Below are 24,135 nucleotides of genomic sequence, written 5' to 3' on the forward strand. Positions count from 1 at the left end.
GAAAGGGTCCAGCCGGCATCAACATGCCTGGTCCAGCAAACTCCCTCATTTGGAGCCAGTCAGGTCCCGAGGGTTACGGAGCAGGGAGGTCCAACCTGTACTTCACAACCGAAGAACAGTGCCATCTAAAACATGCTTTACTACATTCTGCCTTACAGCACTGACCTGAAAATTTACTAACCTAGACATAAGCCCTTCTTGCCCATCCGAATCATGATGCAAATGCCAATAGCTTACTTGCCTATCCAAGAGAATCTCTCACTCTGAGCCAGTCGGATTTTACCAGGCCGACTTGGCTCCCCGTGAACCTTCTTCTCTCCCCACCTCCATGTTTAGATTTGTAAGGAGCTAGCGCACCCCACAATCTGAATGCTTCTCTGAAATCCACTCGCAGGTTTTGCCTTTGTCATCCCATCGCCAGACTTAAGAAGCTTGTCAGTTTCAAAGCACTTTAGCTACCAGACTCCCATCTTCTGCACAGTGTGACGCTGCACAGGCTATCAATGTAACCAAATTCCCGGAACATGGGGATCTAAGTGCCAATTTTGGCATTAAAAATCTGTGAGCAGAATATCCAACTATAGCCTCTTCTGCAGGGCATAACAAATTCTGTTCTCATTTATTCTTGAGAGACTTTGTTGATTTTGATGGGACAGCACAGGTGTGAAGGAAATATTACGCCCTATTTTTGCAAATAAGGACAGTAGTGAGAAACATCAGTATTTAGATACTGATCACTTAAAAAACCAAAGTAGTTTGGAATTAAGCCTCTAACATCTTTTAATAAGGCCTTATTTTATTCCTGGAGGGATGAGACTAACACTGGTTAGCCACCACACACAAATACACGTTTGGCCTTATCTCAGCTAAGCCTACAATTTAGTTAGATTTGTTCCAATGCAGAAAACTGCATGGAGCAGAAACATTTTGGCTCTCTCTGTGCCATTGCTAAAAGCTACATTTTTATGCTACTCTTCTATAATCATGTAAAAAAAGACACCATGTGTTTTTTCTCACTTCTAGATCTGCAGTGGAGTCAGATCCAGAAATTCACAGGGCCTGGACACCGCTATGCTTAACTTTTAAAACCAAACAGTCTCTAAGATTTCCTCTCCCTCTTCTCAGGTGCAACAAATGTCAATATCCCGGTGGAAAATATTAAATCAAGTGTGAACAGCAACAGAACACTCCTGCATCAGTTTAATGTAGTACTGTAGGAGATCCCCTAAGTGCCCCCCCTCAAAAAAACCCTGCCATGAGTGGGCATTATGGTGGACACGACAGTTGCTAAAGAATGCTAGTGATGGAATTCCCAAGCACCTCACATGGCAAGCGCAGGCATCCGATGATCCCTATCAAATATCGCAGAGGTCACAGCTAAGACGGGGGCATCTTTAAATCAGAGGAAAGAACTTGAAGCGCTTTAGGTTCAGCTGCCCACCAGATCAACAGCAGCTCAGACAGCCCTGAGAACTTGCTGTTCTAGACAAGGTGAATGAAACCTTGTGCAGTCCTAATTTCTGTAATTGGTTCCAGAAAGACAGAGATGAAGAGCAATTTCTTTGATGTGAGTATTTAAATATTAATGCTCAGGCCCAAAGGCAGGAATGTTGCCAGGGGTATCCCTGTATTTAGTTGCAATTAAAGTCTACCCCAGTTCATCCAAACAGACTCCTGAGCTTAAGTAATGAGGGCCACTTTCCCTTTCAGTCTGAATTAGGGTCCCAACAAGGAATCTGAATTAGGAATGTAAGCGACTAGTTGACTATCTGATAGAGCTTATCAGAGACAGAAAGGGGCAGGGAGCAGAAGCCAGTGCTGGGGAGAGTCATCTTAAAAGCCGGTTCCCCCCAGTACTGTCTCTGTGGAGGGCAGGGAAGGCAAAGAGGTAGCAGGGACCAGATGCAAGGTGGGAATCATCTGGTTCCCAGCTCACGCCCAGTCTCAGATGCAGTGCCTCTGCTTCTTAAATGTATTAAAAGACGGGAGGCTCTCAATACATTTAAAAAGCTGATGTGCAGCAGGGTTAGTTCCCAGAGCCGGGAGCTAGCCCCGCATCAGCTCCCCCACTTTTTGACTAGTCGATGGAAAATCCATCAACTGGTTGATTAAACTAAATTTAACATCCCTAATCGGAATACTCTGGAAAGCCTGGGCTGTAACTTCAGAACCTGGGGATTCTGCTTAGCAGTAACATACAAGAAAGTCGGCCGGGTGAACACCCTTGTGCAGTACCGAGACCTAATGAACTTGGTCTCAGTATCTCAGAACAGGAATTTGGGGAGGGAGCAGGAAGGAAGAAGCAGCAGAGTCAGATATACTGACAGGAATCTGCCTGAAAGCTAAGTAGCAAGTCCAGGAATAGCAGCAGCTGGACCAAAACTCAACTTTGAACTAACTGAAGCAGCATTGCTCTTAGACTGCTGCAGCCTCCTCCCCAGTCTGAACGCTGGTCGTAGTGGAATGGTTTCTTCCCCAAAAGCTACAGAATGAGGTCATGTCAGCCATCTGTGGCGCACCTGACACGCCATGTCTACACTAGAAAACGTATAACATGGGTGCTAACCAACATCAAAGCCCTAGTGCAGATGAGGCATGCTGCAGTTTTAACATGCATTGGCTGATGGAGGAAAACCCAAAGGGAGAGCATAGGATTTACCTCAACCAGCAAACGTGTGTTAAAACTACCAATTGCCTTACACTGGGCTTTTCAAAGAGTTCATTGTCCTCACTAGGAGAAAAAGGGAACCAAGGCAAAGAACCAGCAGTCTACACAAATATAACCTGCCATAAAGAAACATGAATGTCTAGAATACATGCCCTAGGAGGGAAGACTGAAAGAACTGGATTTTTTTTAGAAAAGAGAAGTTTGAGAGGGGACGTGAGAGCGTTTTTTCAAGCATCTAAAAGGGTGTTACAAGTAGGAGGGAGAAAAATTGTTCTCCTTGCCTCTGAGGCTAGGACAAGAAGCAATGGGCTTAAATTGTAGCAAGGGAGGTTTAGGTGGGTCATTAGGAAAAACTCCCTGCCTGTCAGGACGGTTAAACACAGGAATAAATTGCCTAGGGGGGTTGTGGAATCTCCATCACTGGAGATATTGAAGAGAAGGTGGACAGACACCTGTCAGGGTTGGTCTAGATGGTGCTTGGTGCTGCCGTGAGGGACGGGACTGGATGACACTTGAGGTCCCTTCCAGTTCTATGATTCTATGAACCTGCAGATATAGTGTCCTTAAGTGAGCGACTCAGCCAACAGATGCAGATGGGGGGGGGGGGGGAAATCAGTATCTTGATGAAGGGTACCTAGCATGCATGTTAGAAATCCTACCCATTTAGCAGCACTTAGAGGCAGCTTGGGGAGAAGAAGACACCAATACAACCCCAGAGGGGAGGTTAAGCCAACAAAATAGGGGGCAGAAGCAGCTGTGAGGACCCTGAAGCTGTCCCACTGCTATAGCACAGCGGCTCCTGAAAACGTGGGCAAGCAGCACATGGTTCCTTGAAAGCCTTTTCTCCTTGTTCTGACATCAGCACGGAAAAGATTGCACATGGAAGGCTGCAGACGTGGGCAGCAAACCCACCGGCCTCCACCACTCTTCTCCGCTAGAAGGAGACCACGTAAAGCCAAACACCCTCCAGCCACCAATGGACACTGCTACTACGCAGTCTCCTGGCAAGCAGGGGACCTGGAACACCACACAGGGATGGGCTCTTTTCCCTGTGCCTCTCACAGACAGCCCCATGAAGAAAGCTCCCATCTAAGCAGAAACTGAGGCCAAATTGTGAAGCTGGAGGCAGCAGAGAAGAGCCCCTGAGCTACAGCAGTAGTTGCATTCAGCACTTTGAACTACTCTTTGCTAGAATGCTATCTAACGTGTGCAGCAGAATTCCATGCTTCCGCATGTAAGCCCTGGAAACAGCAACAGCCCCAGTAGCAGTATGTTCTTTCTGATCTAAGTTTGTTAAAACCTCCTTGCTAATTTCATGCCCCTTGACTTCAGTTCTTGGAAATCCTAAAGACTTCCTTGTTCTTACTGACCAGAACCGGAATGAGTGAATAAACCACAACTCCATTAGCACAACAGTGCCATGACAAGCAAATGGGAGCTCTCCCCCGTCTAAGGTCCATTTGTGGTAAATGGGGCTTGTAAGTCACAGTATAAAACGGCTTCAACACCCCCATGTAGAGAACCACCAAGACTCATCCCAGGAGTCCATTAACAGCACTTCAGGTTCAAACGCATGGCCAACATTCAGCAGTAACAAGCTGACTCTGCAATTTAGCTCAGAAGTTTAGGTGAGGTGATCTCAGGGTTAACTCATGCCATCCCCTATTTAGAAACAACCAGTAATTTCAGTCCCCCAGCCTACACCAGCAAGGTGAAGGCACGTTTTTGGCCCACTGGCTGCAGTTGCCTGGATCTGGCCCCCGAGACTCAGGGCTCCCCCCCCCCCAACAAAAACACTGGGGAGCCCCCACTGGTGCTCCAGCTCCCACTGCTCCCCTGTCCAACTGATTTTTCTGTCCAACTGATTTTTCTGTGGGTCAACAACCCCCAACGCAAAAAAGGTTCCCTGGCCCTGAACTACCCCTTTCCTGTGCCCTTCTCTTCCCAAAGGACTGAGATTAGGCCAATCAATTCTCCTGGGCAAGAGCTACACTTTCCCACAGTCCATTAAACGCTGCCCCTGGGATGACCAGAAACTCACTTGAGATCCCAGTAAGATACTTTCTGCCTCCCCTCAAATAGGGCACCTCTACTTTCCCAGCCCTAGGAAACAAGCATACAGCGACTCACCGCTCCCAACTCCACATGGTAACATGGGGAGCAGTGAACAGACCACTACATGAGCCCCCTGCAGCTCCAAATTCTTCACTCCTCCCACTGAAGCAGTTTCCCTATTAACGGGGGCGGTGTTAGTTCACTGGGTAAGCAACGCTCCCATGGGACTACCCTACTATAGCACTGAACAGTACTGCTGAAGCCATACTGGAAGTGGCCTAGGAGAACATACAGCTCGCAGACTGGTCTTTAGGCAACAATGGTCAGCTCCACAGTCCCTTTCATCAATGGCTCCTGAGAGGAGCTGCCTTTAGCGTCCCAGAAATAAGACACGACAAGTCAGACACGGGTTCAAATCCCTCAAGTCAGGTTGCTGATAGAGAAAGCAGAACCCCATCACCATTTAGTCAAAAGATTTAGATTGCGACACTGGGGCTTCCTAATTTTTGGACAAAGAGAGGGGATTCGCTGGCATCCTATGGCTGTGGACATGTTAAAGGGCCACTCTACTTTGAATGGTCCCTTCAAATGTGTGCTTATTCTAAACATGGTTCCACTTCATTGTGATGCTTGGGCTACCTTGCCTAGACCTGAAGAGCAGCTCTGCATAGCTCAAAGCTCCCATCTGTCACCAACAGAAGTTGGCCCAATAAAAGGTTCTTCACCCACCTAGTCAATCCAAGACAGACAAGAACAGGTGGGAAAGAGATAAGACAGCTTAGGCCAGCACAATAGGATGCAGTCTCAGCACTGCCAGCCTAGCCCCCTCAAGTTTTTTGCAAGCATGCCATGCACACAAACCATTTTTTCTTACCACTGCAACATATTTGTTTAAACAACTTAATCATAGCCAGGCAGGCGATGACATTTTGGGGTGTAAAAAGTACAAAAATAGAGCAGTGCTGTAAAATTTAGAACAAAAATTCAGTTCTCAAAACTTCAGTGGTGTTGACGTACCCCCCAGACTTCTCTCGAGCATCCCCAAGGGTCCTCGTACCACTGGTTGAGAAACAGTGAACTATAGTACATGGGTTGAGATATAGTTTCTGAACATCTGGGTGTCACAACTGGACTATCTACAGAAAATAGTTTTGCTTAAGGTTCACTCAATACATACAGTATATAATCAGCAATAACGGAGATTCAGATGTGCAAGTTTTAGCATACAGTTGGATATTAGCTGTCACTCATTCGCTCAGGTACATCACCCATGGAAAGTTTTCGAGAACTGGTACTACAAAGTATATCAACAAGTGGAGATTGTGCCTCACTAAGTCAGATTGTAGGTGGGGCTGTCTGTGGGAAAATACAATCCATGGGAGAAGTATCTGAGTTTCTTTCCTGTCTGTGTCTGAACCCAAAGCCTGGCCCCATGACATTTAAAAACAGCTATTCCTTGCCAGATGCTGCTCCTAAAGCATTGCTAGGAGTGTATTCCTGCTTCCACCTACATGTCACATGCCTGAAATCCCCTCAGAGCAGGGACTGAACATCTGACCAGCAACAAGCACCATGCCAGATAGACATAACCCATGCCCTCCTTGGTGCTCTGTGCTGAGAGCACACTTGTGAGGCATGCCTGCCCACAGAGCTGAGCAGCTATGCTGTTGCACATGCATACCAACCTTCTTCTGTCAATGACAGGAGTGTACCCTGCAGTGTTCCCCATGCCCCTCCACATGAACATATACTAAACCATCTTTCTGCCACCCACACCACACCATTCACTTGCCACCCCCCATACCCACCTCCCATCCAGACACTGAAAGCCCACACTATAATGCAGTCTCTATATCCCTCTCCCTCCCCGTATGTACCCTATGTATGAAAGGTACATACCCCGACATACACACACCTCCCCAGTACAGCTTCTCTGAGCCCTTGTACCAAGAGCATAGGGCAGCATGTCGCCTGCCCCCTTCAGCTGAGTGCAGGCTGTTGCTCCTCACATGCCATGCCACCCCCATACTCTGTCCCATCTGCACCCACAAGCCCACTCAGACCCTTGCATAGTGCACCCCTACATGACTTCAGATCAAGAAAGCAATGGGGGTATCCACCAAACCCTTGCTCCCCCTAAGCTGACAGCATGGGAAGGGGCAAAGACAGGCCCCATGCCTCACACCTGAGTTAGTCCTGCCCCAGTCTCTCCCACAGGATGGATCCTCTGCCCAGCCCTTTGCTGTCCCAGCACCCACTTCCCACCAGTGCTCCTTAACCACCCATGGGCCCCTCCCCCGACCCCCTCACCTGCCCGAGTCCTGCTCCCGACCCCTGGCGCTGGACACGTCGTTCAGGCTCCCGGCCGAGGCGGGCAGCTCCCCCGAGCGCCTCCTGCCCGCGGCGGGCTCCCCGCCGGCCGAGGCGCCGCTGCAGCTCTTGGTGCGGAAGAAGCGGCTGAGGCGGATTTTGAGCGAGCCCTTCCTGGCGCCGGGGCCGCCGCCTCCCCCTCCCCCGGGCGGCGCGGCGGCGGCGGCAGGCGGCGGGGCCCGGCCGCCGGGCTCCTCCTCGGCCTCGTCGGGCTCCAGCGCCTCCAGCACCAGCAGCGCGTCGCTGGTCTCCTCGGCGGCCGGCGCGGGCAGCAGGCAGGGGCAGGGCCCGGGCCCCTTGGCGCCCACGCCGCGCTGCAGCTCCAGCGCCGCCAGCTGCAGCTCCAGCCCGGCCGGCGACAGCGCCCCCCAGCGCGGCTCCCCCTTGGGCTCCAGCGCGCAGCGGTGCCGCGGGCACAGCAGCTCCGAGGGGCCGGGCCCCGCCTCGCCGCCCGGCCGCCCCACGTTGCGGAACACCATGAGCTGCGGCGGCGGGCGGGAGCCGCCGGCCGCGCCCTCCTCGGCGGGGCCCTTGGGGCCGCCGCCCGCCTGCGGCCCGGCCCCGTAGCCCAGCAGGCGGCTGAGCACCCGGTACGAGGCCGCCGCCTCCCCCTCCCGCAGCTCGGCCCGCTGCATCCCGCCAGCCCGGCCCGGGCGCCGCTCGCTCCCCTCAGCGGCGCCCGCCGCCGGCCACGCCCCCGCGCTTCCGCTTCCGGCCGCGCCCCCGCGCTTCCGCTTCCGGCAGGGCACGGACGCGACCCCCCGCGTGCGCCGGACACGCCCCCCCTCATTTACATCTCGCCCGTGGCGTCGGCATCTCTTCACCCACCTCCAAGACGCCACACCCCTTCCGTGCGTCCCTCGCGCGACGTCAGCGCCCTGTCCCACGGGCCACACCCCTTCCGTGCGTCCCTCGCGCGACGTCACCCCCCCCACAATAGGCCCCACCCCATTCCATCCTCGCCTTGACCCGCCTTGTAGTTCCCTCTGTCAGATAGGCCACGCCCCTACCCATCCTAAGCCACGCCCCTTCTGTCATAAGCCCCTCCCATCCCGCCTTTCCTCCCCTCCCCCACTGCCAGCCCCAGGCTCTGCCCTCAGGTGGCAGCGCTGGGGGGTGGGGGGACCCCCATGTGCCAAAATTGTGGTTGCTAAATGGGGCGCCCTCACCCGCCCCCCCCTCCCTGCACCCCCTTCCCCACCAGTCTCCCAGCTCTGCCTGCCCTTCCCTGATGCCCTGTGAGGGGGGGGGGTGCCCACCCTCTGATTTCCCTTGATTGCTCCCCCTCCGTGCCCAGTCCTCACCCCCCTCCCATCCCTGGCAAAAACAAAACCTGGGGACAGAGCAAGTCAAGGGTGGCCCCAAGGTCTGGTTTTTAAAGCTACAAGATAAGCAGCCCCATCACATCTACCTCCCCGTCGCCACGGTGACCGTTTCCCATCCCCGTTCTCCTGGACCAAGATTCTGCAGCCGGAGTCGCAGCACTGGGGGCCCGGGCTCAGCACTTGCTGTAAACCAGGCCCTTTTGCCATGTCTCTAGCAGGGCGTGTCAAGTCTTCAGGTGCTTGCGGAAGCCCGGGCCTGGCTTTGGACATCCAGCCCGTCATGGCGGTGTCTGAGCTCCCACTGTCCCCAGCACCATTTGCTTCCACTCGAGCCATGTTCACGAGATACAGATTATGAACTGGCCATGCCCCTTTAGAGTTCCTTTTCCAGCAACCCTCTTCCCCGCCCCGCTATGGCCTTGGGTCCCCAGTGTTGCAAGTTGTTCTGCGGAGGCAGCTCAAGGCGGCCTCAGTCACTGGGGATCCATTTCATAGAATTCTAGGACTGGAAGGGACTTCGAGAGGTCATCGAGTCCAGTCCCTTGCCCGTACGGCAGCACCAAGCATCCTCTAGACCTTTTGCAGGATCGGGGTGTAAATCCCCCCCCCCATTCCCATCTCTCATCCCTGCTCACAACAAGGGTCCAAAAAAGTCTAAATTCATGGAGGATAGGCCCAGGAATGACAATTAGCTCTGGGTGGGCCTAAATCCCTGACTATACATAGTCCACCTACCTTCTCAGCCCCATGTCTCTGGTTTCCTACACAGGCAGCCCCAAATGCATTCGCTGTGGCTGAAAAGAGAGGCCTTCGTCAAGACCTGCTGAGGTTCAGACCCTGCACAGCTCAATGTTGCGAGCGCTGGAGCGACGGCACTGCACTTGAACTCAGGGGCTTCGGGGGTCTCATCCCTGCTCTGCCTTTGAGCTTGGTTTAAGTGCGTTACTTCTCTGTGCCTCCTCTGGCGAGGCTGTGAAAGGCGTCTGGGACGGAGTCGGCCTTTGCAATGGGTTTGTACAGCACCTAGCGCAGTGGCCCCCCAACTGTGTGGCACCTCCTGGGGGCGGGTCGTGGAGGAACGTGGAGGGGGTGGCAGAGCCTGGGACAGATCCAACTGGGGGTGTAGGGAGGGATTTGCCATTCAGCCCTGTTCTACCCCCAGCTGGCTCATGGCCGTGGTCCAACGACAGCCTTGCTGTCCCAGCCACGGCCCCAGCTGCAGCTCTGGCCGTGGTCCCCTCCCAGCCACGGCTCTCTTCCCTGCTGTGGCCCCCACCTCCTGCCCCCAACAGTGAGCCCACGTCCCACCACTCCTAGTCCTAGCGCCAACCGCTGCCACGCCTGGTTCCATTCCTGGACAGAGCTCTGTTGTGCTTATGAGAAGAACTCTGGATTCTTCCAGGGGGAAAGGCGGGCGGACAGACAGACAGACACACACCCCTCCCTGCTGACCAGTCTGTCATGGCTGAAATCAGTCTTATTGGCCAGGCGAGACTGACTGAGTGAGGAGTCGGGGTTTGTCCATCAGAATTCGAGGCTTCTCTGAGGCTTGGCTTGCAGGACTGAGCCCAGAGCCCCCCATTTGATGCTTGTGAGATCCCCTTGGACTCTGTGGGGTTTGCAGTGTCGTCCTGCAATCAGGGCCGGCCCGAGCCATTTTGGCACCCCAGGCCCTAGGGTGCATGGGTCCCTAGGCACATGCGCTGCCCAGCCTGGACCGGCCACCGCTACTGGCATGCAGCCCGGGGTGGGCAGCGCCTGGCCGTGCAGGGCCCCGCAGCCATGGGGGGAAGGGCACTGCTGGCCGGCTCTGCGGGGATGGGGGGGGGCCGGCACTGCGGGAGCCGGGCGCGTGGCGCCTGATGGCAGCTATAAGGGACGCCGTGCGCCCCTTACAGCCTCCATCAGGAGCCCCCCATCGGTTGGTGCCCTGGGGAGCTGCCCGGCTCGCCCACCCCTTAGTCCAGCCCTACCTGCAATCCCTGATATGTTATTCTTGGTGTTTCCCTTGTGTATCCTTTGATGTCTACAGTCACGCTTCCTTATCTTTTGTTTCTGGTCTCATCTTGAGGAATGTCGGCCTGTCTCCAGGACTGGGCTGTTCTGCTAATTCCTTCAGCCTCGTGTGCTCACATCTCCATGTCTCTCCAGTCTTTTTGAGTTTCAGCGAGGTGGCCCTCTTAGTCTGTAACTGAAAAAAACTAAAACAACCCGAATGGTCCTGTAGCGCCTAAGGCTTTGTCTACACTGCCGGATTTTGCTGGCAGAGAGTATGCAAATGAAGCACTGATTAGCATTTTGTCACACTTCATTTGCATAATCTAGTCCAGTTGTTTTTGTGCAAAAAGAAGCAGCGTGAACGTTTCCTTTTTGCTCAAGATGCTTCTGCCTCTCTGGGAGAGGTTTTTTGTGCAAAAAGGAAACGTCCACACTGCTTGTTTCTGTGCAAAATCCCCTTGCACAAAAATGGCTTGAATAGATTATGCAAATGAAGTGTAACAAAATGCTAATTAGAGCTTCATTTGCATACGCTCTGCTGGCAGAAGCCAGCGGTGTAGACATAGCTTTAGAGACTAACTAAAAAACATAGAGGGTACCATGAGCTTTCGTGGGCACAGCCCATATCTTCAGACAACAGATATTGAGTAGGAGGCCCAGAGGGACACAGAAAGCCCAAAAATTTAAAGCAGAAAAAGAGGGGAGAGTGGGAGGAGAGAAGACAAAAAAAATGTAGCTAACAGCATTTTTTTTTCTTTTCTCCTCCCCCTCCCTTCTTTTTCTGCTTTACATTTTGGGGTTTTCTGGGTCCCTCTGCCTCTTGCTCCACTCATCAAAGGATCACGTAGTTACTAGAAGACACAACTTAATTTACAACGCAGACATTGTCTAATCATGAGAAACGGTGAAAGACGCATATAGCTCTCACTGTACATCACCTTACAGCCGGTCCCCGAGTTGCGAACGGTCGACTTACGACCGTTCGCATTTACAACCGAAGCTGTCGTAAATGGCGGACCCCAAGTTATGAACACGATCTGCACTTACGAACAGCGCGGTCGCAGGTAACTCTATGGGGTCTGACGTATGAACAAACTGAGTTACGACCAATTGCTTGGTCCGTAACTGGTTCATAAGTCGGGGAGAGGCTATATATTCTTACACCAGTACTAAAATATGACATTTTTGCTAACAACTCCACTCCTGGCCCTGGCTCCCAATCATGGCTCTGCAGGGGCATGGACCAAATGGGCTGGGTGCAAGGAAAAAAGTTGGGGACCCCTGGTCTATGGTGGTAAGCCTGGCTCAGTGCAAGGCCCTGTCACTAGGTGGTCCCATACTAAAACTGGGGGTCCCAGCTGGTGGTCAGATAGTGACGAGACTGTTTGTCACAGCTCAGTTTCCCAACCTGGCACTTCAAGTGTAGATATGGGGGCTGGCTAGCCAAATAAACTGTAAGAACCTGTCTCTGTAACTCCTATAGACAAACTTGTCCAGTCTCAGTTTCCCTGAGCTCCAAGAAAAAAAATTGCTGCCAGCACCAAGTGTCAATTTGAATAAAAAAAAAAGAAATAAAAAGAAATAACTCTTCTTACAGGGAAGAGACCACTTGGAATCCCTTCCCTGAGGCAAAGTTCTCTCTCACTTCCCCCAACCTCCATTTTGCTTAGAGTTGGGAAAACAAACAGGGATAATCCACAGAGAACAACGGGGCTCTACTTCTCTTGGGTAACGTGGTTTCACTTAGGTAGGTAGGTTTAAGGACACAAAAATCAACTAATACCAGTTAACCAAAACAAAAGAAAACACTTTTATTATTAAAACAAGACTACTGTTGAGCAAATGACTGGGTGTTAAAAGCCATGGATTGAAATAGACTCGGGGAGAATCCCTGGGCTGTAATCATTAGTTACAAAAGAATAACAGCTAACCACCTCAAACATGATTTCCAACTCCCCCTCCCCCCCACAAGGAAAAGACTCAAAACCTGATGAACTATCTAAACTTTTTTCTACTTACACATTTCAAGGAGTTTGTTCCTGGGACCATCCATCTCTCCTGCTATCTGGGGGAAAACTGCTACTTGCTCCAGAACAAAGGAACCTCCCCACCCTCTCTCTCTTGAAATTCCTTATCTGCATTTCATTGGCTGAATGCCCAAAGCCCCCTCCCTCAGGTGCATCTCCAAATTAGCTTAACCCTTTCCTCGCAAGCCAGACTCTCCTTTGTAGTACCTAGTCATGACACTGTTACCATGATCCGATAACAGGAGCTATTGCTTTAGCTCAGCCACCAGAAACTGGTGCTGAAGGTAGTAGGTTCAAACCTGCTATTGACCCAAGCTGCACTACCTGCCTCCTCCACAAGGTGAAGCTACTTGTGTGCGTGTGGTAGGTAGCAGATTGCATGAAAGCAAAGAGAAAAAGGGCCGGTCCCTTAAGAGTTTCCTGCAAAAGATGCACCAAAGTGCTGCTGCAAAACAAGTATTTGAATGTAATAATGTTGAGCTTCGCAGAAATGGGGCTTAATGGACAAACAAAGCTCTCAGCCCAGTGCGGTGGGGTAATGGAAAGGATAAAGCAATTCACTTTCACATCATTAAGGTGATTTGCGGGAAGTGGATGGAATGCAAGAGCTGCATTTGGAAGGAGTTAAGCTGAACGGGGTGGGAGGAGGCATGCAGCTTCCCAGATCCTTTTAAAAGATGCTAGAAGCGAGCCCCAGCAGTGCCATTGATTGCCAGCTGGCTTACGGTTGGCACTCGAAAGGGCCTGGCTCAGCGCAGTTGCGGTATGGGGAGAAGGATTAAGGGGGGCTCCCTGAGAATGCCGCGAAGGAGGGTGTGAAACAGAAGCAAAGAGGGAGAGCTTTTCCAAAACCCCCCAGATGGCCCTGGATTTTTCAGGGTTGGGTCAGCTCCCCCTAGACAGATCCTCTGCCCTGTTTGCCAGGTTGAATCAGCGGAGGCCACATTGGTCAGAAACATGACACTCCTCAGCTGGAGGGTGGTGTCCAGTTCTGGGTACCACATTTCAGGAAAGATGTGGAGAAATTGGAGAGGGTCCAGAGACAAGGAATAAAAATGATTAAAGGCCTAGAAAACATGAGCTGGGAGGGAAGATTGAAAGAATTGGGCTTGTTTAGTTTAGAAAAAGGAATGAGAGGGGGTATGATAGCAGCTTTCAAGTACTGGAGGGTACGTCTAGAGAGCAACGTTATTTCGAAATAACTGAGTGCGTCTACACAGCAGGCTGATGTTTCGAAATAATGTTGAAATACTGTCAAGCTGGAGGACTGCTTATTACGACGCCTGTAACCCTCATTGTACGAGGAATGAGGGAAGTCAGAGGAAGAGTGCTCTGATTCGAAATAAGTGCTGTGTAGCTGCTCCCAATTTCGAAATAAGCTATGCAATTGACGGAGCTCCATTTGCGTCGCTTATTTCGTGTTGAGCCCTGCTGTATAGACACTTCCTAAAAGGATGTTATAAAAAGGTGAGAGAGAAAAATTATTCTCCTTGGCCTCTGAGGACAGGACAAGAAGCAATGGGCTTAAATTGCAGCAAGGGAGGTTTAGATTGGACATTAGGAAAAACTTCCTACCTGTCAAGGGGGTTCAGCACTGGGGAGGTTGTGGAATCTCCATCTCTGGAGATATTGAAGAGCAGGTTAGACAGACACCTGTCAGGGATAACCTCCTAGATGGTGCTTGGTCCTGCCGTGAGGGCGGGGGACTGGACTCGATCTCTTGAGGTCCCTTCCAGTTCGAGTGTTCCCATTTCACAGGCAGCGAAACTGAAGCACAGGGTGGGAGGATGAAGACTTGCCCAAGGTCACCCAGCTGGGCTCATTGGTTTTACACACCTGGGCTTTAACCACTAGGCCATGCTTCCCACACATGGAACTGCTGCCCTGTGAGCGTGCACAGTGTCACCGTGCCACAGGGAGACGTACAGATTCATCAAGCGGCCTGGGGCACATCTGTTTCCCACCTCCGTGGAAAAGGAATCCCAACGGAGCCGCCTCCTCGGCAAGCACACGATGCACATGGAATTTCTGCAAATAGGCAGCCTCGTGGGGTGCCGCCCGAGACAGCCTGCCCTGCCCCTGTGAGCAGGAGGTGGGCGCTGGGCACTGACCAGGGAGATGCAGTAGCATCTTTATATGGAGGAGGCACGTGGGCAGCTACTTGCTCCCTCTGAGGGTCTCTCTCTTGCTAGGAGGCAGCATCGCCCCGTGTCCAGTGTGCTCCCCTCGCTTCGGGGGACCCCTCTGTGCCCCTGCACCAGCAGGATCAAGCCTGCACCATGATCTCACCAGCCCCCATGCTCTGTCAGACAGGGGCTCACGCAGGGGCTGGGCAGCTGTGCTCTCAGCTTTGAGGGCTGCAGAAGGGGGTAAAGAGGAAAGCTTTGACGCTAAGGAGTTGCGTTTGCTTCTTGGCTCCCCCCACCCCCACCCGCATGGCTGTAGAGAAGTGGCTTGGGGCTCCTCCCATTACAGGACAAGTTCTTCAATACCCAACCCTGGCTGGGGGGGCTTAGTCGCGCTGGACAGTTTTCCCCTCTGTAAAATGGGCACAGTCATTCTACACTGCTCCTGCCCCTTGTCCGTTTAGACAGTCAGCTCTTCCAGGCAGGCCCTGCCTCTGTCCCTGTGTTGGAGCCAGGCCCAGCCCCACGGGCGTGATCTTGGAGGCGCTTTCTCGGTTGTGCTGCAACAGCGCTTGCCCTGTGAATCCGGTCTAGGAAGGGCCGCTCCAGAGATGGCTTCCAGCGTCAGGCTCTCTCCCCTGCTTCTTCCTAAGTCCCTTGATGCCAGCGCAGTTTCCAGCCTGCCCTCCCGGCACCGCTGCGATTTTGATGCTCCCGGGGGGGGGGGGGGGGGTGTTAATTGGCCTCGCTCAAAAGCGGCGCGAGCGTCCTGGCTGCGCATGCCAGCCCATCCCGGCGGCAGAGGCGAAGGGCTGAGAACGGGACGCTCGGGACAGGGTTGAAATGTGGGACTGTGGGGTTGAGAGGAAAGGGGACTCGTGGTGCCACAGCGCCCTCTGGAGACACAAGCCCCCCACGCACCGGGGAGGCAGCAGACTGGCCAGGCAGAGCCCTGAAGGGTGGGTGGCGGGAGGGGCGGGGGTCTCTTATGAGGGATGTTCAGCCGCATCCACCTGGGTCAGATGCTGGGTATGACGGATCCACTTCCAGCAGGGCAGGGGGCAGCCAAGGCCTTGCCTCGTTTGTCTCCCACTCGTCTCCCGCTCACTCTTTCTCTTGTTCATCCCCTTTTTCATTCTCTTCCACTCGGTTCCCTGTGCATCTGCCCCCATGTCTCTGTCCCCTGTGCATCTGCTCTCCCCCTCCCCGTCTCCGTCCCCTGTGCATCTACTCTCCCCCTCCCCATCTCCGTCCCCTGTGCATCTGCCCCCATGTCTCTGTGCATCTGCCCCCCATGTCTCCGTCCCCTGTGCATCTGCCCCCCAGTATCTGTGCAACTGCTCCCCCATCTCTGTCCCCTGTGCATCTGCCCCCATGTTTCCATCCCCTGTGCATCTACTCTCCCCCTCCCCGTCTCCTGTGCATCTACTCTCCCCCTCCCCGTCTCCGTCCCCTGTGCATCTGCCCCCCATGTCTCCGTCCCCTGTGCATCTACTCTCCCCCTCCCCATCTCCGTCCCCTGTGCATCTGCCCCCCAATATCTGTGCAACTGCTCCCCCATCTCTGTCCCCTGTGCATCTGCTCCCCCGTGTCTCTGTGCATCTGCCCCCCATGTCTCCATCCCCTGTGCATCTGCTCCCCCCATCTCTGTCCCTTGTGCATCTGCCCCCCATGTCTCCATCCCCTGTGCATCTGCTCCCCCCATCTCCGTCCCCTGTGCGTCTGCCCCCCCCCCCAGTATCTGAGCAACTGCTCCCCCACCTCCATCCCTGTGCATCTGCCCCCCATGTTTCTGCCCCGCTGACACCACCTCTCTTCCCTGCGGGCCCCCTTTCCCTTTGCCTCCCTCTCTCCTCCGCCCCCGACACGCTGCCGGGGTCCGACGCCCCGCACGGGGACACTGGCCGCCGCAGTACACGAGCGGCGCAACCCGGCTGGACCCCCAGCGCTGGGGGCGCCGCGAGGGTGAATCCCCGCCCGCGACCTCCCCCGGGCGCGCGCAGCTGATGAATGGGACCGCGGGGCGGGGGCGCCGCGCGCCCGGGCTCGGTTGCCATGGCGCCCCATCCAGGCTCCGCTTGCATCAGCGCCAGCCCCAGATCTCTCAATGGAGCGGGAGGGCGCGTGGCCGCCAGCCCCTCCCCCCCTGGGCGCATCGCTCCATTCGGAGCATCAGCGGGCCGCGCGCGCTGGGGCCGGGGGCTGGAGATTCCAAAGCCTCCGCATTAGGGCCGGGCGTGCACGGGCCGGGGGGGCCGCGCCGGCAGATGGACACATTTCGGAGCCGGTGACGTCCACACCGTCGCCAGCAAAGTGGGGGGGGGGGGGGAGAAAGTGAGCGCGAGAGGGAGAGTCCTGCGTATTTCTGGCAGCGCAGAGACGCGTGAATCGCCCCGCCATGGGCCCCGCTGCGCCTTGTCCCCCCTCCTCCTAAGGATCCCCCGAGGCAACCCCGTTTGGCCTCGGGGGGGGGGGGGGTCCCGGCTTCTGCTGCTGCTGAAATGAGCCAAGCCAGCGGCAGGGCTGCGGGGTGGCCGCGCCGCTGATCCCCTTCGCCCAGCCATGGGGGGCTGGTTGTGGCCTCTGCTCTGGGGTTTCCAGATGGAGCTGGCGTGGGGCACGGGGATCTTCCAGCCACAGAAGTCCCCTCCCCCCAAGGCCAGGACACCCAAGGCGAAGGAATGGGCTTCTCCGTCCTCCTCCACGTCCTCCTGGGGGCCCACCCCGGACCTGGACAAGGTGGACCCGGAGGGCTCGGAGGCCGCGTTGACGTTCTTGTACTCGGGGGACGTGGGGCGGCTCTCCCAAGCCAACTGCAGCCGCCGCTTCGAGGCGCCGGCCCCGGGCGGGGCCGCCGGCCCCCCGCCGAGCCTGCGGGCCACCCTGCGGGGGGCCACCGAGGCCCTGAGCCACGCCACCAACTTCCTCAACATGCTCTTCCAGACCAACGACATCCGGGAGTCGAGCGTCAAGGAGGACACGGAGTGGTACCACGCCCTGGTGCGGAGCCTGGTGGAAGGGGATCCCCAAGTCTACCGGGCCGTGCTGACCTTCCACGCCCACCCGGCCTCTGCCAAGCCCCAGCTGGTGCTCCAGGCCTCCAAGGAGAACAACGAGATCTTGCTGCAGGAGCTGTCGGCCGAAGGCCCACGCAACGGGAGTGGGGAGGGCCAGGGGTTCCCCGGCCCGCTGGCCCCGCCGGGCCTCTCCCTGCGCAAGCGAGTCCTTGTCAACGACCTCAAGAGCCTGCACACGCCCAAGTGGCACCGGGGCGACAGCTACGTGATGGACGCCAGCCACGTCCGGTGGTCGCCGCCCTTCCTGGAGTGCCAGGACAGCAAGTTCCTGCCCAGCTGGATGGTGGCCCTCTCCTCCGCCTTCTATGGGCTGAAGCCGGACCTGAGCCCTGAGTTCAAGTGAGCAGGGGCGGGGCCTGGGAGAGGCAAGGGGCGGGGCTGTGGTGGGAGTTGTGGGGGATGGGGGGCGTGCCGGGGAAGCAGCGTGAAGAGCTCTCTGCCCCCCTGTTCCAGTGCGGGGGCGGGTGGATTCTCTTGTCTCAATTCCCGGATTCCCCCCACCCACCCCCTACGGCACAGCTGGGGGAATCCCCATCTCCTAGGCCTCCTGGGGTGTTGCAATGGGGGTACTCCCAACAAACAAGCTCCCTTGGATGCCAGGCTGGGGAATCCCCTCAACCAGCTCCGCCTCCGGGTGCAGAACTGGGGATCCAACCCCCAAAATACCCCACCTTAGGGTGCCAAACTGGGGGATTCCCCACCTAGTGCATCCCTGGGATACAAGGCTGGTGATTCCCTCGCCTAACTTATCCCCACCCTAGGGTGCTGAATTGGGGAATTCCCCCACCTAATATCCCACCCTGGGTGCCAGACTGAGGGATCTCTCACCTCAAAATACCCCAATGTGGGGTGCGGAGCTCGGGATCCCCTGATCTAACATACCCCACTGTGGGGTGCGGAGCTGGGGGATTCCCCCACCTAACACACCCTTGGGATCTGCACTAACAGGGTTCCCCCACTGTGGGGTGCAGAGCTGGGGATCCCCTGATCTAACACACCCCACTGTGGGGTGCAGAGCTAGGGATCCCCTGATCTAACATACCCCGCCGTGGGGTGCGGAGCTGGGGGATTCCCCCACCTAACACACCCTTGGGATCTGCACTGACAGGGTTCCCCCACTGTGGGGTGCAGAGCTGGGTATCCCCTGATCTAACACACCCCACTGTGGGGTGCAGAGCTAGGGATCCCCTGATCTAACATACCCCGCCGTGGGGTGCGGAGCTGGGGGATTCCCCCACCTAACACACCCTTGGGATCTGCACTGACAGGGTTCCCCCATCTCCCCCACTCAGAGGCGCGGAGCTGCAGGAATTTCCCCACCCCGCCTACGCCATGGCACAGCGCTGCCAAGGGGCCCGTCAGCCCTGGGGGTGGTGCTCTGGGGCTCCCCTCTCACCCCTCGGAGTGCAGACCGGCCGGGTGCCTGGCATACGCCCCTCGGGGTCTCCCCCACATCCTTCCTCCCCCTTGCCGGGTTTGCCAGCCCCGGGGGCGGGGCTGGGAGGCGGGCTGGGCGCTGGCCGACCTGCCCCCAGGTGTTCGGGGGGGAGGGGGAACCGCAGCAGACTGGCAAGCTCTGGCCTGGTCATAGCTCGAGCGGTTACTGCACTGGGGGGAGGGCGGATGAGTCACTGACAGAGGTGGAGCAGGGGAGCCCTGTCGCCCACCTCCGCCCTCCCCTCCCGGCGCAGCGCTGTCCGATGGCAGGGAACCCCCCGCTCCTGCCAGACTCCAGGCCTCCTGTGCACTCGGGGCTGCTCCCACCGTCTGCACTGGCGGCTCCACGCTTCCCGCCAGCAGCTCCTGTGCTCGGGGCCCGCCCCCGAGCGCCCCTGGGTGTCCCTGCCCGATGCCCCCTGACTCCCCCCACCGGCCTCCTTTGCCCAGAATCCCACAGGGGGCGGCCCGAAGCTAGTTTCAGCCCCCAAACCTGGCCAGGGATGGACGGAAACATGGGGGAGCCCCCTGACTTCCCTGTGAGCGTCCCGGCCTGTGAGCACCCCACGGGGTTAATGCCGCCTTGCCAGGGCTGGCTGGGCTCGCTTACCTGCCCAAATGAGAAAGTCCGCCCAGAAGAACCCGGATCCACTGGATTCTGCCCCGGTGTTTCCACGCTGCAGCCCAGACCTGGAGATCAAAGGGTGATTTGGCCCCATACACTCCTTCTATCTATCTCCATACACCCCATCTGTCTGTCTGTCTGTCCTTATACACCGCCTCTGTCTGTCTATCCCTATGCACCGTCTGTCTATCTATCACCATACACCCCATCTATCTGTCTGTCTGTCCTTATACACCGCCTCTGTCTGTCTGTCCCTCTGCACCGTCTGTCTGTCTATCTATCACCATACACCCCATCTATCTGTCTGTCTGTCTGTCCCTATACACCACCTCTGTCTGTCTGTCTACCCCTATGCACCGTCTGTCTATCTATCACCATACACCCCATCTGTCTGTTGTCTATCTATCCCCATACACCCCATTCATCCACACCATACGCACCCCAATATCTAATCTATCTCATCAGGCTCCAGTGTTTAGGTTACAAATTTTGCCAGGAAATACTCCCCCTCCCCACTCCGACACCCCTTCGGAAAAGCAAACCAAGCGCTATTCTCCCTGGAAGTGAGCAGAAACGAAGGGAGCCATTTCTACGGAGTTTTGTTTTCCTAAGACCACCCGCGGGGTTGGTTGGGGGAGGACTGGGGTGGGGGGGGGGCTTCATTTTGTTTTCATGTGATATTTTTTTACTGGAAGGTAAATGGGGGCCTTGCTGCCACAGGGGGTCCAGCGCCTGCCCGGCGCCTTGCCGGATCAGTCGAACCCTGGCAGGGTTCCCTTCGGAAACTCGGCTACAGTGAAGTGGGGTTACCATTAAAAGGGGGGTCAGGCGTCCTGCGTGCCACACTAGCTGTGACAGGCCAGACAGATTATGGCGCTGATGGGGCCTGCACTTTGCCCTAACCCAGGCTGTGTCTCTACCCCCCACCACTGACCTCCCCCTCTATGCGCCTGGCTGCCCCCCAAGGCAGGAGATCTGAATCGAGAGGGGGCTGGGGCTGCCGGAGTCACTCCGGGGAACAGCTGTGCCAAGACGCGCCTACAGCTGAGCAGTCAGTAAGCCCTAAAGCTCTTCTCCCGGCTCGCAGGGAGGCAGCACGCTCGGGGAGCCCACCAAGCCAGCTGGCTCCTGGCCCGGGGACCCGGCCTGCCGCTGCCCACGTCGCCTGCCTCTCTGGGTTTGTTTGCAAGACAAGCAGCTCCACTCGGCCAGTGACAAGGGGAGGCCACTGGCCACAGGGAAGGTGGCTGCTTTCATCCCGGGCATGAAAAACGGGTCAAACACAGACGAGTAACAGGTGGCTTCTCAGTAGATCTAATTGGTGCGGCAACGTCGGGCCGTCAAGATCCATCTGGTTTTTGGTCGATCCAACCCCTGCACCCCGCCGCGCTCTTTCTCTCCCTGTAAGCCTCAGAGGGGTGGCCGTCTTCGTCTGTACCTGCGAAATCAGCCCCGAGTCCAGTCGCACCGTAGGGCATGTGCACTAGGAAATTATTTCGCAACAGTAACTCCCGAAATAACTCTTTCGAACTAACGCGTCCACGCTGCCAGGGAGCCTCGAAATGGGCCGGAAGCAGAGTGTGGACGTGCTACCTCGAGGTTGAGCCCCAGGAAGGACTCTGGGGAGGAACGTCCCCCGCCCGTTATTCCGACACAAGTGGTGTCCTTCGTGACAAGCTGGAGTTGCTGTTTCGAACTGACGGGCTTGGTCGTGTGGCCGCTCTGCTTGTTATTTCGAAAACTGGGGAGTTCTTTCGAAAGAACTCCCTGGTGTCGACCAGGGCTCAGAGACTAGCAGCTGGATGAGGGCATAAGGGTAAAACCCACTTCATCAGATGCATTGGAGAGGAAGCTACAGAGGCCGGGGTCTATAAGAACCATGGTAGAAAGAAGTGACTTGTGCGAATGTCTGTTTCCTTTGCCTCTCTCTCCTCTCCCACCTCCCGGAATGCACCCGGCCGGACGGCTCCTTGACCCGGGATCCTTAGCCGTGTTAGTTCCATGCTCGCTAGCGGCAGGCTTGGATGATTTTTGATGGTGCCTGGAATGGGTCCAAGTCCCACCCCGCAGACCCCCCGACCTGGAGACTCTGGAGAGTTTGTGTGCAGAAGGGGGGCAGGGTCTGGAAAGGAGTTTGGGTGGGGGCTGGGGCAGGGGTCTGGGGGGCAGGGTCTGGGAAGGTGTTTGGGTGGGGGCTGGGGCAGGGGGTTGGGGTGCAGGAAAGGGTGCGGGATCTGGAAGGAGTTTGGGTGCAGGGTGCGAGCTCTGGTCTGGGGCAGGGCGCCGAGGGGGGGCCAGGGGGTCAGTGCTCTCCTCCCGTTGTACATCGCCTGGGGACAGCAGGCAGGACTAGAAGACACTATGAGGGAGGCAGATGGGGCCAGGGGAGAGACCCCACCCCGAACATTAGTGGAGCTGGACCCCCTTGTGCTCTGAATGTTCCCGGAACACACGCCCCAGCAGCCGATACAACTCGCCGCCCGTGCCCAGGCCCAAACCTGCCTTTTGGTGACAGAACAGCGAGAGCGTTGACGCGGCCCTGCAGCTTGTCAGGAAGACACCCAGTTTTGGCGACAAAATATTTTCAGCCCTGCGAGAGATTTCTGTCTTTCCCCTCCCTTCATTGGCGACACAGAGCCAGGGTAGACTCTGCTGTTTGTTTTGTCGAGAGAACTGGCTTCCGCCATTATCCCACCATGCCTGCCCTGGTGGCTGTGCTCAGTGTTTTGGGATCTCTGCTGCCCTGCGGGCTGCGTCCCTCCCCCTTCAAAGCTCGGGGAAGTTTCTGGCAGCTGAGAGAGCTGCTCCATTTGGGGAACAAACAAAGAACAAATCATCGGGATGCTCCTGTTCTTCCCAGCTAGGAACCCAGCAGCAGGCCAGCAGCTGCTGCAGGGGGAGGACTGGAGAGGCTGCCATGCTGCTTTGATGTTCCTCAGCACAGAGCGCTCCCAGAGCTAGGTGGGAATCCCAAGCAGTGCAGGGACCAGCTCTGCCTTCTCCCCACACTGTCCTGTGGGATGCTCCCCCACAATGCTTTGCTCTGTCTGTCGAGAGGGGAGCCAGCCATGTGGCCGTGAAATGTCGACGAGGCAGGAAAACCACGCTGATGAGTTTTCACTTTTGGGGACGTTTGCCTGGTGACGGCACTTTCATCACCAACCGCTCCCCGTGGAGACAGACCCTGGGGTTACCTATTGGGGAAAAACCTTTCTAACTCGCAGGCTAGTTGAGCTCCGTGGAGCTGTTGAGTCTCCCTCGTTGCCGGCTTTTTAAGGGCAGGTTGACCAAACACCTGCTGAGAGACTTGGTCCTGCCTCTGCCCGGGGGGTTGGGCCGCATGACCTCTTGCAAACCCTTCCAGCCGGGCATTCCTATGGGAGTAGCAACTCAGTGCCCCACTGGAAACCTGAGTCTCACCATGCAGGGTGCTGTACAAACCCAGGAGCGACGAGCCCTGCCCCAAAGCGCTCGCTGGACTAGACAAGGAGAGGAAGGGGGGAACCGAGGCCGAGAGAGGGGGAAAGGACTGCCCTGAGGTCACGGAACCCGTTAGCAGCAGAGCCAGGAATACAACCTGGATTCCCGCGGCCGTAGGGAAAGCCGGACGAGATATCTGTGCCATGGGGAGCCTGAGTGGCCATTAGGCAGAGCCCAAGGGTTGTTCGTGGGGCGCGTATGGAAGGCAGCCTCCCTTCCCGCTCTGAGCTCCACGGCAGCTGGGGGGACCTTGGCAGCTTCCTAGTTGCTGCAGCGTGTGGCCGACTGTGGGGGTGTACGCACTCCCCGTCACAAGAAAAATACAGGACTATGTAGCACTTTAAAGACTAACAAGATGGTTTATTAGATGATGAGCTTTCGTGGGCCAGACCCACTTCCTCAGATCAAATAGTGGAAGAAAATAGTCACAGCCATATATACCAAAGGATACAATTTAAAAAAAAGAACACATATGAAAAGGACAAATCAAATTTCAGAACAGAAGGGGGATGCGGGAGGGGGGGGGGGGAGAAGGTAAATGTCTGTGAGCTAATGGTATTAGAGGTGATAATTGGGGAAGCTATCTTTGTAATGGGTAAGGTAACTAGAGTCTTTGTTAAGACCCCCGCGCAAAGTGTCGAATTTTAGCATGAATAACAGTTCAGAGGATTCCCTTTCAAGTGCAGTTTTAAAAGGCTTTTGAAGCAGGATGCAGGTAATTAAGTCATTGAGACAGTGTCCTTTCTGGTTGAAATGGCAAGAAACTGTTTTTTCTTTGTGATCCTGTCTAATATCTGTTTTGTGGGCATTGTCCGTCACAAGTGTGAGTCTCTTCCAGAGTGGGACGTCTCCACACATCTTCCCTTCTCTCAGGGTGACCCCGAGTCCATAAGCAGCCCAGCACACAGGGCAGTACAGACCACCGGCCGAAAGTCACTCAATAGCCC

General features: G+C 55.9%; 2 protein-coding genes across 3 annotated transcripts in view; one reads left to right on the forward strand and one right to left on the reverse strand.

The window, feature by feature from the left end:
• SOCS7 (suppressor of cytokine signaling 7) overlaps positions 1 to 7,830 on the reverse strand; it is a 34,347-nt gene extending 26,517 nt beyond the window's left edge. Inside the window, exon 1 of one of the 2 annotated variants that reach the window (XM_075911502.1) lies at positions 7,034 to 7,830. In XM_075911502.1, coding sequence (XP_075767617.1) covers positions 7,034 to 7,728 — 695 coding nt within the window. In that variant the 5' untranslated portion in view covers positions 7,729 to 7,830. The remainder of the gene's footprint in view (positions 1 to 7,033) is intronic. The other variant, XM_014574111.3, reaches the window with a different exon arrangement.
• Positions 7,831 to 16,563: 8,733 nt separating this feature from the next.
• The window catches only part of GPR179 (G protein-coupled receptor 179), a 33,764-nt gene continuing 26,192 nt past the window's right edge, over positions 16,564 to 24,135 (forward strand). The window contains exon 1 of the mRNA XM_075911231.1: positions 16,564 to 17,985. Within this exon, the coding sequence (XP_075767346.1) occupies positions 17,132 to 17,985 (854 nt within the window). The 5' untranslated portion in view covers positions 16,564 to 17,131. The remainder of the gene's footprint in view (positions 17,986 to 24,135) is intronic.

The sequence above is a fragment of the Pelodiscus sinensis genome, chromosome 29, assembly GCF_049634645.1.
Source record: "Pelodiscus sinensis isolate JC-2024 chromosome 29, ASM4963464v1, whole genome shotgun sequence".
Taxonomy (NCBI): Eukaryota; Metazoa; Chordata; order Testudines; family Trionychidae; genus Pelodiscus; species Pelodiscus sinensis.